Genomic DNA, 14,333 nt, shown 5'->3' on the forward strand with positions numbered 1-14,333 from the left:
TAACTGCTGTGCCCACTAACCCTATCGGGGTATCAAGAAAAGGGCTTCCTAACTGAGACCTGGGGAATATACAGGATTCTGTGTGTTTCCGCAGAAAGAATATCTAAGATTAAGAACCCGAACTCTAGTTTTTTATTATACCCAGCATACCGTTCTTCTGCACACTGAATGGTGATCATGACGGCAGATTTGTGAGCATCTCAAAAGATCCCTGTTAGTTTTCATTTCATTATATAAATATGCCTGGGATGGTGCTGTGCCTTCAGATAGGAAAGCTAACAGACCACATGGGAAACTTAGGGCCTCCCTCCAGCTTAACCCTCCCGTCCATTGTCTGTGTGACATTGAGAGCAAGTGACACAGATTCCCTGGGTCTCCATTTCCTTCCCCGTTAAATGACAGCGTGTATTTTCCAGCCCTGGTACTACAGCACCAGCAAGGCAGGAGGTAATTCTGCCCAGAGGTTGGCAAATCCCTCAAAGGGCCGGGTAGTAAATATTTTATGATTTGCTGGCCAAAAGACAAAAATCAAGAATGCTAAGTAAACATGTATTTCAAAATCTAAAAAGATTTCTGGCTTCAGGATAAAGAAAGAAAGAAGCTATAGGCTGGATTGGCTTCAGGTTGTAGATAACTCCTGAGCTAGGTGGTGCATTTTTATGTACATTAAAAGAATACTAACTTTCCATTTATAATGCTAATATAAAGTTTATCCTTTGAAGAGGCATTCACTTTAAAACAAACAAAAAGAGAAAGTGGCTGTTTAAAAAACTTTAATTCATTGTATTTAGAGAAGCAAATGGATTCAGTAAAATTACCTTGGTGGCAGGCAGAAAAACAAAACAGAGGACACTGTACCAAATAATGGAGAAGCTTTCATGCCTTCCGGTTCTATCTGACAATGTCCCTGGACATGGAATCTCATGTTTGCTCTGGTGTTTGCCAGTGCTATGATTTTCAGCTGCTGTGTCCTTCCTGTGAATTGAGTTTGAACCAGCTTATCTCATTAACTTTATTTCAAGAATTAAAGAAAATGAAGTGGGCTGGAGAAATAGCTCAGCGGTTAAAAACACTGACTGCTCTTCCAAAAGTCCTGAGTTCAATTCCCAGAAACCACATGGTGACTTACAACCATCTATAATAGAATCTGATTCCCTCTTCTGGTGTGTCTGAAAACACTACAATGTACTCATATAAATAAAATAAATAAATCTTTTTTTAAAAAAAGAAAAGAAAATGAAGTGAGCAGATTATATTTAAAAAAAATTAAAAACCTTTCAAACATGACTCACACCCTTAAATTACAGAAATATAGAATGAAGCACAGAAGTAGTGTTTGGGTACATGGGGAGCAGCAAAGGTGACATTGGCAGGGCAGAACACACAGTCTTCTGTCCAGTCTCAGCCAGACACCTTTGCTTAAGCTCCCCATCTACCAGCATGACGTGCCAGGGGAGCAAAGCATGGCAGTTAGGATCAGGAACTTTCCACGATGATCTACCTGAGCTGCCACTGAAATCCCATCTCCTGTCAGCTGGGTTGTCTTGTACTTGCTATCTGGAGTCCCAGAGCCTCCACCACCACCCCTCCCCATCCTTCATCCATAAAGCAAAACCTTTCCCAGCACCTATCAGAGTGGTCACTCTGAGGAAAGTACTAGAGGACATAGCACAGTCCTCCCCTCTCCACTCACCTGGAGCATGGTGTAGTGGAACAGAGTGCTCCAGTGTCAGGAATGTAATATGGTATACATCCTACAGACACAGGGTTCCTGGGAGGACTCAGGATTGCTCCAGCATATTAATTTTGTTGCAAGGTATTCTGTAAATGTTCACTAACTGGAATAAATCACCTACAGATGCAATACGCTGTTAGATTATGTGTGTTCATATGCACATGTCTAATGCATGCAAGGCTTTACAACATCAGTCCAGAACTGGTTTTGATGGGAAATAAGATCGTGGCAAACACATACACATGCTAATACATAGAAACGTTCAGAGCTCTGATTTCAGCATTCTGGATAGAATCCCACAGGGCAGTGCTTGTCTCATTTTCCCAAGAGCACTTTTAAATATTATATGTCAGAGTTCAGAGGGTCAGGCACAAGCAAAGAGAAAAGTCAATAAAGAGACAGGATTGCACAATCCAAGTCTCCATCCTCAAATCCCAGCTTTGAAACGTTCTTGTTATGTTACTTGAGCAACTGTCTCAACTCTTCTGGCTCAGTTTTCTCATAGGAGCAATGGGAACAGGCAGGATGTGGTGAAGACTACAGAATACCATCCGTGTAAAGCACTGGATGGGAGTGTCTACCTGCTGCTCTTATTAAAAGATAAGGGTCATTCCATCAGGAGTTTCTATACCATGAAACTTCTGAGAGCATGCATTCCATATGTCCTCACAGCCTCTCTGATATTCCAGGGTGATGTTGGACTCCGTAACCCATAGCACCTTCCTGCCCAACGCATCTTTCTGTGACCCTCTGATGTCTTGGACCGATCTGTTCAGCAATGAAGAATATTACCCTGCCTTTGAGCATCAGACAGGTGCGTACATATGGGGTTTCCCATTCAAGGGCAGCAGGGCTGGGCTCAGGCTGGATTTAAGGTAGCCCAGAAATGTCAGTGTTCAATGCAGATGCTGATGGAAAGCCAGGCAGAAGGAGTAAATAGTGTAAATTCTGCCTGCTTCAAAGTAATATTCAGTAAACACAGGTTCCTGCCCACCCTAAGTCCTCCTCCTCCTCCTCCTTCTCTATATCTCCTTCTCACTCTCCCTCCCAATGCTTAGCTCAGTTTTCTATACCTAAGAAGGAAGCTTGAGGTCTTATGTAAGTCTCATTGCAGAGAAAGGCCAGCTGAGTTTTGCCCCAGAAACCCTCTGAGGCCTCCATGCCTGAGTAAGTGCTTGGGTGACTGCACATCACAGCAAAGCCAGCTTGCTGCTGGCATGGCAGGTGCATACCCATAAAGGTGACAGACGCAAGAACCAATGAAGCTGTCAGTACTCATGGAGACTTAACCCTGAGCACACGAGCCTGGACAGATCTGAGCTTAGTGTCTATAGGTGGGCAGGAGGGGCCCAGCCTTTGACTGCTACACACTGTCGCCACAAGGAAGCCCCCGCCTTTACAGCTAGAGGCCAGGGTTACACACCCAGAATTGAAGTGATTCCTAAATCACATAGTAATAAACCCACTCCTACCCCCTACACACACACACATTCACCCTTCCAAACACACATGCACACACAAAATCTCTCACTCTCAGCTGAAAGGCCTATCAGGTTTGTCCAATGTATGGTCTGCAGTCCACATGCAGTGAAGGATAACTGTAAATGTGGCCCAGCACAAAAGTCATACACATTCCTATGACAGTATGAGAGATTTCCTTTGCAATATATATATATTTTTTTTTTTGGAAGTCAATTGCACAGTTCTCAAAGAGAACTTTGCAGCTGACAATTCCGTGTCACAATGTTGAAGGCCTGGGCATACCTGAGAGATCACTGCATTTGTACTTGACTTATCTGAGTATACAGTGCAATTCTCCTTTGGTCCAGGGAAGTATCTGGGTTCCCTGAAAGATGATGAGAAATGTAATTCACCTTGCTCCCTCAAACATGAACCTGAAAAGAAGACCACGAAGGCTCTAGGGTAGTCTTTCATGTTGTCAGTGCTTGTTCTTCCAGGGGCATGGGGGCAGGGCAGTTGGGAGAAGGCCTCCAACACTGCCCGTGTGATGTCCTGGCTACAGGAGCAGTAGCTTCTGTAGTCAACAAGAGTCTAAGTTCCGTGTGACCTTAGAGTGAAGAGAAGCTTTGGCACTAGCTGCCCCAGCTTAATCTCTCAGGCCCTGATCTCCCCTTTGATGGGAAAAGAATGAAGCTATGGGCTGGCACCAACAAAATGCAGGGTTACTTCCAGCTGGGGTAGAAGAAAGTTCAAAAGCTGATGGCTATGCTAGTGTTTACACAACGGTATGGACATAATTCATCTCACTGAAGTATACAATTTTTAAAAGATTAGTTTTTGCTGGGCAGTGGTGGCGCATGCCTTTAATCCCAGCACTTGGGAGACAGAGGCAAGCTGATTTCTGAGTTCAAGGCCAGCCTGGTCTACAGAGTGAGTTCCAGGACAGCCAGGGCTATACAGAGAAATTCTGTCTCAAACAAACAAAAGATTAGTTTTTGGAGTTGGTATATTTTACTACAATAAAAAATATAATCCATTAACAGAAGGCATCACCAATGGAGCTGATCCTGTATCATAATTCTGTACACTCTCAGATTCTTGAGGGCAGCCCTCCACAGATTGAGTCCTTGGCATTTCTATTAGTGTAATGAAGGTGAGACAATGTCACTGCTGGGATTCTTCCAGTAGTGTCTCTGAATCCTGCATCAGGAGACATCAGAAACATAAACCTCTCTCGCCACTGTTTTAAAAAACAGTGAAGTATCTCCATCAAGAAATGATATCAATGAAAATAAAATATCCTCATTTCTTTTCTTAATCAGGACATCATCAGCCAGAGAAATGACAGGGTCTGAATTTCTAAAAATCCCTTCTCTACCAGGACTAGAGCTTGGGTAGTCAGCCCTTCTCTACCAGGACTACAGCTTGGGTAATCAGGATGCCCTGACCGCTTCCCCCTAAATCATGTCTCCTTGCTGACTCACAGATCGTCATCCTAAATCCAGACCTTGTCTAGGGAGTTATCCTATAAGAACTTCCTGTTGGTATCTGCCCTCAAGGGTTGACATTGCCACTCACCAGCCAGTGACACCAGCAAGCCATTTGACACATTTTCCTTCCCCAAAATCGTATCCACTCCCTAAAGCTGGGAGTGTAAAATAAGAGTTAATATTATCAGGCATTTTGACATGTGCCTGGCACTTGTTAGATGCTTGCCTCACCCAGGGACACCCCAAAACTCCTAGAGAGGAAGAAAACAGTCATCAACTTCCTCTCTCCAGTCAACTTAGATCTCAGTAGTAATCCTTCCAATCTGGGACTAAGACCAAAGGCAAAGGAAGTGAGGGAGAAGTAATGTACCCTCCAGACAAGTGACGTCTAGGACAGAGTGGCTGTGATGCTCAGCCCAGTGAAACCCAGCTGTTTTCAAAGTTTGCAAATGACTTCAGTTGAGAAGGCCTGAGCCTGTGCCCTCACCACAAATGAGTCCACACTGCTCTTTGAAACAGGACCTCTGGCTGACTGCACTAAAAGCTTGGAAGGGCACAGTCACAGATTGCAAAATACACTGGAACTTCATGAATTCGCCTTCATCTTGACCTCAGCTTTTTCAAAATAAAAACTTGTCAACTAGACTATTTAGTCAGATAGAAACTCTGTACTTCACATGCATAATATAGTATGAAACACACACACACACACACACACACACAGTTTTTTTTTTTTTTTTTTTTTTTTTTTTTTTTTTTTTTTTTTTTTTTAGGCAGGATCTCACTATATAGCCCTGAGTGTCCTAGAGCTCACTGAGTAGCTAGGCTGGCCTCCAACTTCAACTACCTGCCTGTCTACCCAGTACTGGGATTAAAACCACATGTCACCATGACAAGTTTCACATGCATATTTTTTTTAAAGACTGTATATCCAATTAAGTTCCAATAATCCACCTTCTAAAATGTTCTGGTCTTACCTCTACTTCCTAGAGCTCCACCCTAGATATCCTCCTTGCCACACACCTCTTCCCTGGCCTTCAAAAATGCCCGTGCCAACATGTGGCACCTCCTTCACTTTTGCTTATGCATTTTTTTTTCCCAAAGCAGAGCTTTCTAGACTGGGGAACTAGTTCCAGGAGGCCCCTAAGTCTACTATAGATTCTGGGTGGCAGTGGAGAAGACTAGATACTGGTTCTCCTCCGCACCCCAACCCTCAGCTAGGTTCCTCCACTTTCATTCTGCACGGCTGTTACTAAGGTTCAGCTATGGGCAACACCTGCTTCACCTGAGTCTAGCTCGGCGCCTTACCTACTGTGTGACTTTAGAAAGGGTTGTCTCCTCAGGCCTCCATTACTCTATTTGTAGAATTGGTGCCATGACTTAGGATCTTGTCAGATGTATTGAAGACAGCAGGAAGGAGCAGCGTTTGGCGGGGTGACTAGTACATAAGAACACTCAGGAAGTACAACTGCTGTTGGGCCAGGTGTGGTGGTAAACACCTTTAATCCCAATGCTAGGAAGGCAGAGGCAGGTTGATCTCTGTGAGTTTGAAGCCAGGCTCGTCTACAGAGTGAGTGCCAGGTCAGCCAGAAATATATAGTGAGACCCTGTCTCAAAAAAAGAAAAAGAAAAGAGAGAAAAGAAAACATAACAGCTGTGCTTATCCAATATGAGATTTTACTTTAAGGAGAGCTCTTTAAAAGACCAGTGCCAAGCCATTCTAAGTATTAAATCAAAGAGGAATACATTTAAATCCTACTGGGGCTTTTCTAAGTTAAGATTCATGTGCTGGGCACAGAAACTCAAGAGAACATCCATAGGTATGGGCCTAGGAATTTCTAAATCTAAACTGGAGAACACACAAATCATTGAAAAGTCTAAGCAGAGTCCTGTAGCAGAAGTTGTGTCCCAGAGAAGTCACTCCTGGCTACCTCTGCTGCTCCATCTGCCCACTGAGGCCTAAGGAGCGGCCATGGCCATCACAACTCAGGGTCTGGCTCTCTTAGCCGCTCCCTAACTCTCCGTGACACTTTGCAGGCACCCAGCCAGCCCTCCTCTTTTCTTGGTCCAGCTCCTTATGCTGCTCATGGTCTGTGTCATTCCAAGGTTAGGACAAGAAGCCAAGAGAGGTTATAGGTAGGATGGGGCCAGCCCAGCCATGAGAGGAAACCTGGAAGCCATTTATCACCCCAGGACTTCCCTCACAAAGCCCTTCCTTTTTGTGCCAAAGCTGCAGATGATGGCACCCTACACTACCCACTTCACTCACCACCTCTCTACAGTGTCGTCCTGGGCGAAAAGCTTTCCCAACTCCCTATGCTAATAAATCATGCTAATTATGGTCTTAAGTTGTCTACCTCGGGCCTCCTCTAAAGCCAATTGTCTGTCTCCCCCTTTCCCAGTCCTGAATTTGTTCTAGTTGTTCCTTAAGCTGAGAATGAACACAGAGTTGGGTAGCTGCCTGTCCAGTATGGTATGAACTTTCTAATTTCCATATCCCTACCTGGAGCTACTTCAGGCATGGGTGTCACCTCCCTATCCTGAGGGCCCTGGAGGATGTCAGCCCAAAGAACTAAATACATCCAACCTGATAGCGTCATTTGAGAGAGCTCCCCTAGAGTCAGTGACAACTCTCTCTAGCCCCTCAGCTTTTCTTCCCAAGGCAGCAGGCCCTCAACTGCCCTGACCCACTTCAGACTTCAAAGGAGCTGGCAAGGCCTGCTGCTTAATAGTGACCTCTGGACTTTTTCATCAAGCTTTCTGGACATAGGCTGCTGGCAGGCCTCGGCTAGAAGCCTAGGCAAACAGGATTCATAGCAAGCTTCTCCCAAAACTTCAGTGTGTTTTGTAAATGAGAGACACGTCAAGAAAAACACTGTACCTTTCCAGACAGTATGACCCAGTAAGAGAATATATTCTTATATAACTAGTCCCTTCATTTGCTCTATGTTCGTTCCTTCCAAATACCAGAAGGTTCTTTTTCATGTAGTTGCTAGAAGCAGAGGCACTGGCACCATTACCTCTCCATCTTTCTGATTTTTCAGACCTAAGTTATAGATAGACAGACAGACAGACAGACAATAGATAAACATGAATATGCACCCATCTGCCTGCCTTAATCCAAATCTTATTTTTGACATGTGCACTCAACTTGGTCCTCCAAGACCAGGAAATGTGGCATGATGCAAGATGTCCACATGGTGTCTAATGACCTTACTAATGGCCACTGTGACCCTGGAGGGGAACCATGTAACCTCCCAGAACCTGTTTCCTTACCCTAAGGTAAAGATCTAATCACTGGTGATCTGGTAACACTTACTGAGGACTGGTGGGCTAAGGAGGGGGATGGGAAGGGGTTCTTAGCACTCCTGGTTCAGGGTGACCAGAGTTCAACAGCTGGGGAGGGAGGTGCTGTGAATCCTTCTGGAACTTTCATAGAAGCACCTGAGGGGAAGATTCTTTAGAGTGTAAACTGCTGTGGTTCAGGGAGAATAGGAGGGACTCAGGGGTCAGAGGAATGGGGAAAAAAAACACCTTCAGGCAGAGAGCAGGGAGTGACACAGGGGCAGATAATAGAGGCCCTGAGGCAGGATCCCTCCCTTCCTCAGTGGCATCACTAACACCTCCCCTCCCCCCATCCTAAAGCTGAGACCATGGAAATACTCCACTACCCAGTCTTTCTGGATCCTGGCTCCCCTATTCCTGCCTCTACATTGCTGAGAACAGGCATTTCCTCTCAGCTCTGGAGACTGTGGGAAGGGCTTTCGCTGACAGAAAAGCCAGCCACTGTGTATCTGGGCCCCTGTTGCCTACAAAGCCTGCTCTGTAAGTGAGTTCTACCAAGGAGCCAGAGAGCGGGGGCACTAGGCCAGCAACACCTTCCTGGTGTCAGAACTGACCTCCCCCCTACTGCTTCTCTAGATCCTTAAGGGGAAGAAACAAGGTAGTCTTCCTTCCAAACAAAATAACCCTGCCATAGAACTGGAGAGAGGAAGGGAACAGAGACACAGAAAAACCTTTCCATGGAGAGAAACATGCCGTGTGCTACACAGCAGTGCACCGATAGCCATCTCAGTCAGGCCCCAGTGCAGGACCAGCAGCCAAAGAATGTCAAGGTTCATAAACAGCTCCCATCAGAATACCAGGAACAGCTAAAGACCGCTCAGGTTTACTCAAGCTAGCAATCATCAGATGAAAAAGCACAGACAGAACTCAGGAAGGGTCTGTTTTCTCAGGAGACCCTACTCTCTGCCAGGAACTAGCCATACTTCAGCCAGCTCCAGCCAGCAGAGGGGATCACAGAAAGGGTAGTTGGGTCAAACCATTCATTCCCTCCATGTTTTCAACCACCAGGTGGAGGCTATAACACCACCTCATCAGCCTGGCGATGCAGGTTCTTTCATGTATGTGAATGCAAAATTCTGGTAAAGGGGTTGGTGATAAAAATAGATTATTTGCTACACATGTGTGAGTCCCTGGGCTCAGTTCTAGCTCCAGAAAAAAATTAAATAAATAACTGGTTAAAATTTTTAAAATAAAACAAGTCTAGAATTTGAGCTTACCAAGAGGCTCACCAGTGGGAAAAGAGGATTCTGAGTTTTAGAGGGAAACTGTTTCTGTCTTTATGAAATAGTCCTGTCACACCTATGAGGACCCTGGAAGAATCTGAAAAATCAAACGATGCCAGTCAGGACTTGGCCTCTCAAAGGCAATGGACAAGAGGTAGCTCCAGCAGAGCAGAGCTGTCTCGCAGCTGGGTTCAGGAGCAGCACCATAGCTCATCTAGGCATGGTAGCAGCAGCAGAGGCAGGGCGGTGGCAGTAGCAACAATGCCAGTGGCTGAGGAATGTCACTGCACGAGGTCACTCTCTGTAATCCACACAGCCTGAGCCGGTGACCTCAGCCTTGCTCTGTTGACTTGCCCACCCCATTCTTTCTTGCTGTCTCCCTGCCTCTCTTCAGATGTCATCTCTCTTCTGTGCTGATCCTCCAAGGATGAGCACAATGGGATGAGAGGAGTGAGGCGTTCAGACTGTGGTTCACATGCCACCTTTGCCACCCACTGACAGCGGGATCTAAGGGAAGTGATTTTCCTCCGATCCCCGAGTTCCTGGTCTATCAGGGGACAAAGGCTAAACATGGCTATCCATCATCAATTTTTATCAATTTGTGGCATCGCACAGAGTCAGTGGATAGTGGTAACATTAATAAGACTGTTAAAGTATATGTGAGCTCATTTAATCTGTAGAACAACTCTGTGATATAGGTGATATAGTCTTCTCCATTTCATGAAGAAGAAAGTGAAGTTCTCGTTTATTGGATGGATAGACAGACAGGTCAGTGGGTGGATGAATGGATGGATGGGTGGATGGATGGATGGATGGATGGGTAGATGGATGGATGGATGGATGGGTAGATGGATGGATGGATGGATGGATGGATGGATGGATGGGTAGATGGATGGATGGATGGATGGATGGATGGATGGATGGATGGATGGATGGATAGATGGATGGATGGATGGGTAGATGGATGGATGGATGGATGGATGGATGGATGGATAGATGGATGGATGGATGGGTGGATAGATGGATAGATGGATGGATGGATGGATGGATGGATGGATGGATTGATAAGTGAGTACTTAGATACTATGGTGGCTACAAAAATTATACACACAGGTCTATTATGTCTGCCATTCTATCTGTTTCTGCTTGAAACATTGAGACAAGGCTGCTGTACACCTGGACAAAGTGCTACTGGTACATCCCAGGCTACAAGGCAGGACCTACAACTGACTGAGTATCTCATGACTCCATTGAAGGAATAGGTAGTCTGAGCACAGGAAAGAATAAAACTTAAACCACCAGGAACACAACAACCTCAGTACAGCCAGCTCTTCCATGACTTCCTTCCTCCATTGACATCTGTTAAGGTAGTCCAAGGTCTGCCACACTATGGGCAATGTCTAACTAGCTCAAAGTTGTAAAAGCTGACCAGAGGCTATGCACAAATAGGTAGCCATCATAGCATCTGTCTATTAATGCACAGAGACTCAGTTAGTCTCAGTTTCAGATAGTCTAGCACAAAGAAGACATCTAATAACTATTGAATTGATTGGTGATTTCCTAGACACAGCTCTCCTTACATTAACTCCAACTCTATACCAGCCCTGTAGGTCAAACATATTATTCCCATTTTAACAGCTGTGGAACCAGAGGCCTAAATATCTATAGGCCTTACCCAAAAGACAAGCAGCTAAACCAGAATTTGAACCCAGATCTTCAGAACTCCTGAGTTTTTATTTTTGATATATGTTATCTAGAGAATCTTTTTGCTTTCTTTCTATCGGGTACATCATGTTAAACACCTGAAAGAGATTTAGTAATTTCCCACCTGCCTCATACTCTCTCTTGCCCCAACAATCATCTACAGAATCCCATCTCCCTGGTGGACTCTGCAGAGAAGGTATCCTGGATCCTTGTAAGTGCATGCCAGACCTAGAGCCCTTTCTGAATAAAGAACAAAGATGCTAACATAACTGGAGTATTCTTTGGGGACCCCTTGGTAATCCTTTACTTCTCTGTGCTCTGGTGCAGCCTGTGATTCCTACTGGACATCAGTGCACCCCGAATACTGGACCAAGCGCCATGTCTGGGAATGGCTCCAGTTCTGCTGCGACCAGTACAAGCTTGATGCCAACTGCATCTCCTTCTGTCACTTCAACATCAGCGGCCTGCAGCTGTGCAGCATGACGCAGGAGGAGTTCATTGAGGCAGCCGGCATCTGTGGGGAGTACCTCTACTTCATCCTCCAGAACATTCGCTCTCAAGGTCAGTATTAGCAAGCCTCGGGAGGAGGGCCCTGGACTGGGATCGACACCCCCATAGGCGCTTCCCTTACCCTGACCCTCATAATCATTTGGTATCAGTGCTCAGTCAAAACCTTTCCGTAACCAGAAATTCTACCGTCCCGGTGTTGAGAGTTTAGCCAAAAGGAAAGCAAGAGCCAAGAAAACAAGTTGGGTAGGTTTTTAAAAAAGAAAAGTAAAACACGTAAGGAAGTCCAAAACCACGCTGAAAGCCTCAAATAAGGATGTTCAATATTAATTAAACCTTGAAAGGTGAACAACAACAACAACAACAAAAGCAATCTGCTTCACCCCTGACTCAGCAGAAAAGAAAACAATGAAATAGACCGTTTCCCTTCCTATTTCCAGAGGAGCCCAAAATTGCCATTCTTAGAACATTCCTTTAGGTCAAGGACCCAGTGGCCAGAAGGTGGCGCCAGTAGCGTGGACACCATGAGCATGCGCTGCTTTTTCAAACCAGAAAGCTGTGAGAGAAAGCAGCTGATAAGGAGAGGCTGCGTGCAGGATTACAGGCCTACTTCACAGGCAGTCGGGCAAAGGGAAAACTTGGACATCAGAATGACCCACTGTGTTACTGATACAGTCCGGGCTCTTATGCACGGAAGCCATAGAATTCTTTCTGCAAGAAGTGCTCCCTGTCCAAATCCCCAGTAGCTTTGTCGGCTGGGAAGATTGACGACCCTCCCTGGGCTTTGAAGGATTTGGTGAATGATTACCTGGTACAATATATAAGTACACTCTAAGTAGCAGCTATTTGTATAATTAATATAACCAAAAGGCAGGAAGAAAAGAAAGAAAAAAAAAACCAAAGCAGATACAACTCTGCTTGATTCTTTACAAAAGAACTTTTGGGAAAGTTGTCAGTTTCTCTTGGAAAGGTTTCTTCAGGATACAAAGAAAGCAGGATATTCCCTGCCACTGGAGAGCCAAGGTGTCTGCTGGTCCCTGCTGTACAGGGATGCTGTGTGCAAAGAAGAGAGCTCATTTAGGCAGAGAAAACTCAGAGCACCTTCCAGCTCTGGGAGTCTATTGCTTCTGTTTGTTCCTCCCATCATGAAGGACAAAGAACAGGAAAGCAGAGGGTGGTGACCTTGGGTTAGAAGCAGGAGCCTGTGCTTAGGGTGTGTACTCCTTGAATCAGGACAAGGCTGAGTGTGGTATCACAGCCACTCTGGGAGAAGGAACCTGGAACTTCATTTAAAACTTCCCAAGAGCCAAGTATGGTTGAACACAACCATATGTTTAAACCCAACACTCAAGACGCAGAGGCAGACAGATTTCTGTGAGTTCAAGACCAGCCTGATCAATATAGTGAGTTTCAGACCAGCAAGGTGGCATAGTAACATTCTATCTTTAAAAATAAAACTCCCCCAACAGGACAATCTTGCAAAAACTTCCGGGGCCATGGAGAGGGCCATATTCCACCATGGATCAAGCTGAGGTTACATTGCTACCTTGGCCAAATGCCACATTAACCAAGTTTGTCTCAAGTCCCAAGTGGCTCCTGTGCTAAGAGCTTCCACAATGGTCTCCTCCTTTTCCAGATAATTTAATATATGTGTGCCATTGACTCAGGGATAGGTTAAAAAAATGAGTAAGCTAAAAACTGGCTTTAGAGTTTTTCTGCAGTTAGTAGTACATGCTGTTCCTCTGAAGGAACTGGATTTGATTCTCAGCATCCATATGGGGTTGACCCCAGCTCCAGACATCCAAAGCCCTCTTCTGGCCTCTAAACACACACACATATTCATACACACACACACACACACACACACACACACACACACACACACACATGAATCTTACCCTCTTCCCCCCACCTTTGGTATTTTTGAGACAAGGTCTCACTCTCTAGCTCTGGCTGTCCTGGAACTAACAGAGATTTGCCTGCCTCTGCCTCCCAGGTCCTGGGTTTAAAGGTGTGTGCCACTATGCCCAGCTAAAATCTGACCAATAAGGAATCCCTGATTGCCATGCCAACTCCAACAATGGGACTTTAAGTCATTCTCTACGTCTGAAAAGTATCGCTCCACCAACCTGCTCCATTCTAAAGTTCTCCCTTAATGTTCCTCAGGCAAGTTTGTGTACATACGCACTGTGATCAGAGTTTATACTCCAGCAGTTCACCCAGGACACACTAGGCTCACCATTTATCCCAGAATAATCAACAATAGAGCTGTCTTGCATTCTGAGATTTCTCCATTTGAACAAAAATTAGATTCTGGGTAACTGTCTAGCTTGTGCCTTGTATACCTCATAGTCTAGGCTCTGCCAGAACAGGACATGAACAAGGATGCTTCAGTCAGGGGAGGCACTAAGAGGGCCTTCAAAGCCCAGAGAATCATCTGAATCAGTAGATGTTGAAAAAAGATTTAAAGGTCTAGAAGCATGGAGGCCCTGGTCACCAGAAGGGGAGGTCAGGGGAAAGACTGGGATCACAGAATGGCTTCTACAGTGTAGGACAAGAAATATCTTTCATCAGTCCCGACCCTGTTCTACTTGGCCCTTTGGCCACAGTGTTCCAATTATGTTGGTGAAGAGATCGTAGTCTTCGTGTTGGACACCGAGTTAAGAATATGTTATCCACTGACCTCTCCTGCTTCCTGGAAAGAAACAAGATCTTAAACTCCAGCCTAGCTCGCCACTCTACAGAGAAAGGTACCAACTCGGACTTCCAAAGAACTGAGCAGTCAAGCAGAGCTATGTGCCCTTTGAGCTTCTTATCCATCTCTTCCCTTTGGCTATCACATCTCAGGCATTCTGATCTCCAAGGATT

General features: G+C 45.3%; 1 protein-coding gene across 3 annotated transcripts in view; it reads left to right on the plus strand.

Moving 5' to 3' along the window:
- The window catches only part of Elf5 (E74 like ETS transcription factor 5), a 332,927-nt gene that overhangs the window by 15,844 nt on the left and 302,750 nt on the right, over positions 1–14,333 (plus strand). For all 3 annotated transcript variants that reach the window (XM_076929357.1, XM_076929356.1, XM_034495281.2), the window contains exons 2-3: positions 2,425–2,549; positions 11,286–11,519. In XM_076929357.1, the coding sequence (XP_076785472.1) occupies positions 2,425–2,549; positions 11,286–11,519 (359 nt within the window). The remainder of the gene's footprint in view (positions 1–2,424; positions 2,550–11,285; positions 11,520–14,333) is intronic.

This window comes from Arvicanthis niloticus, chromosome 2, assembly GCF_011762505.2.
Source record: "Arvicanthis niloticus isolate mArvNil1 chromosome 2, mArvNil1.pat.X, whole genome shotgun sequence".
Classification (NCBI taxonomy): domain Eukaryota; kingdom Metazoa; phylum Chordata; class Mammalia; order Rodentia; family Muridae; genus Arvicanthis; species Arvicanthis niloticus.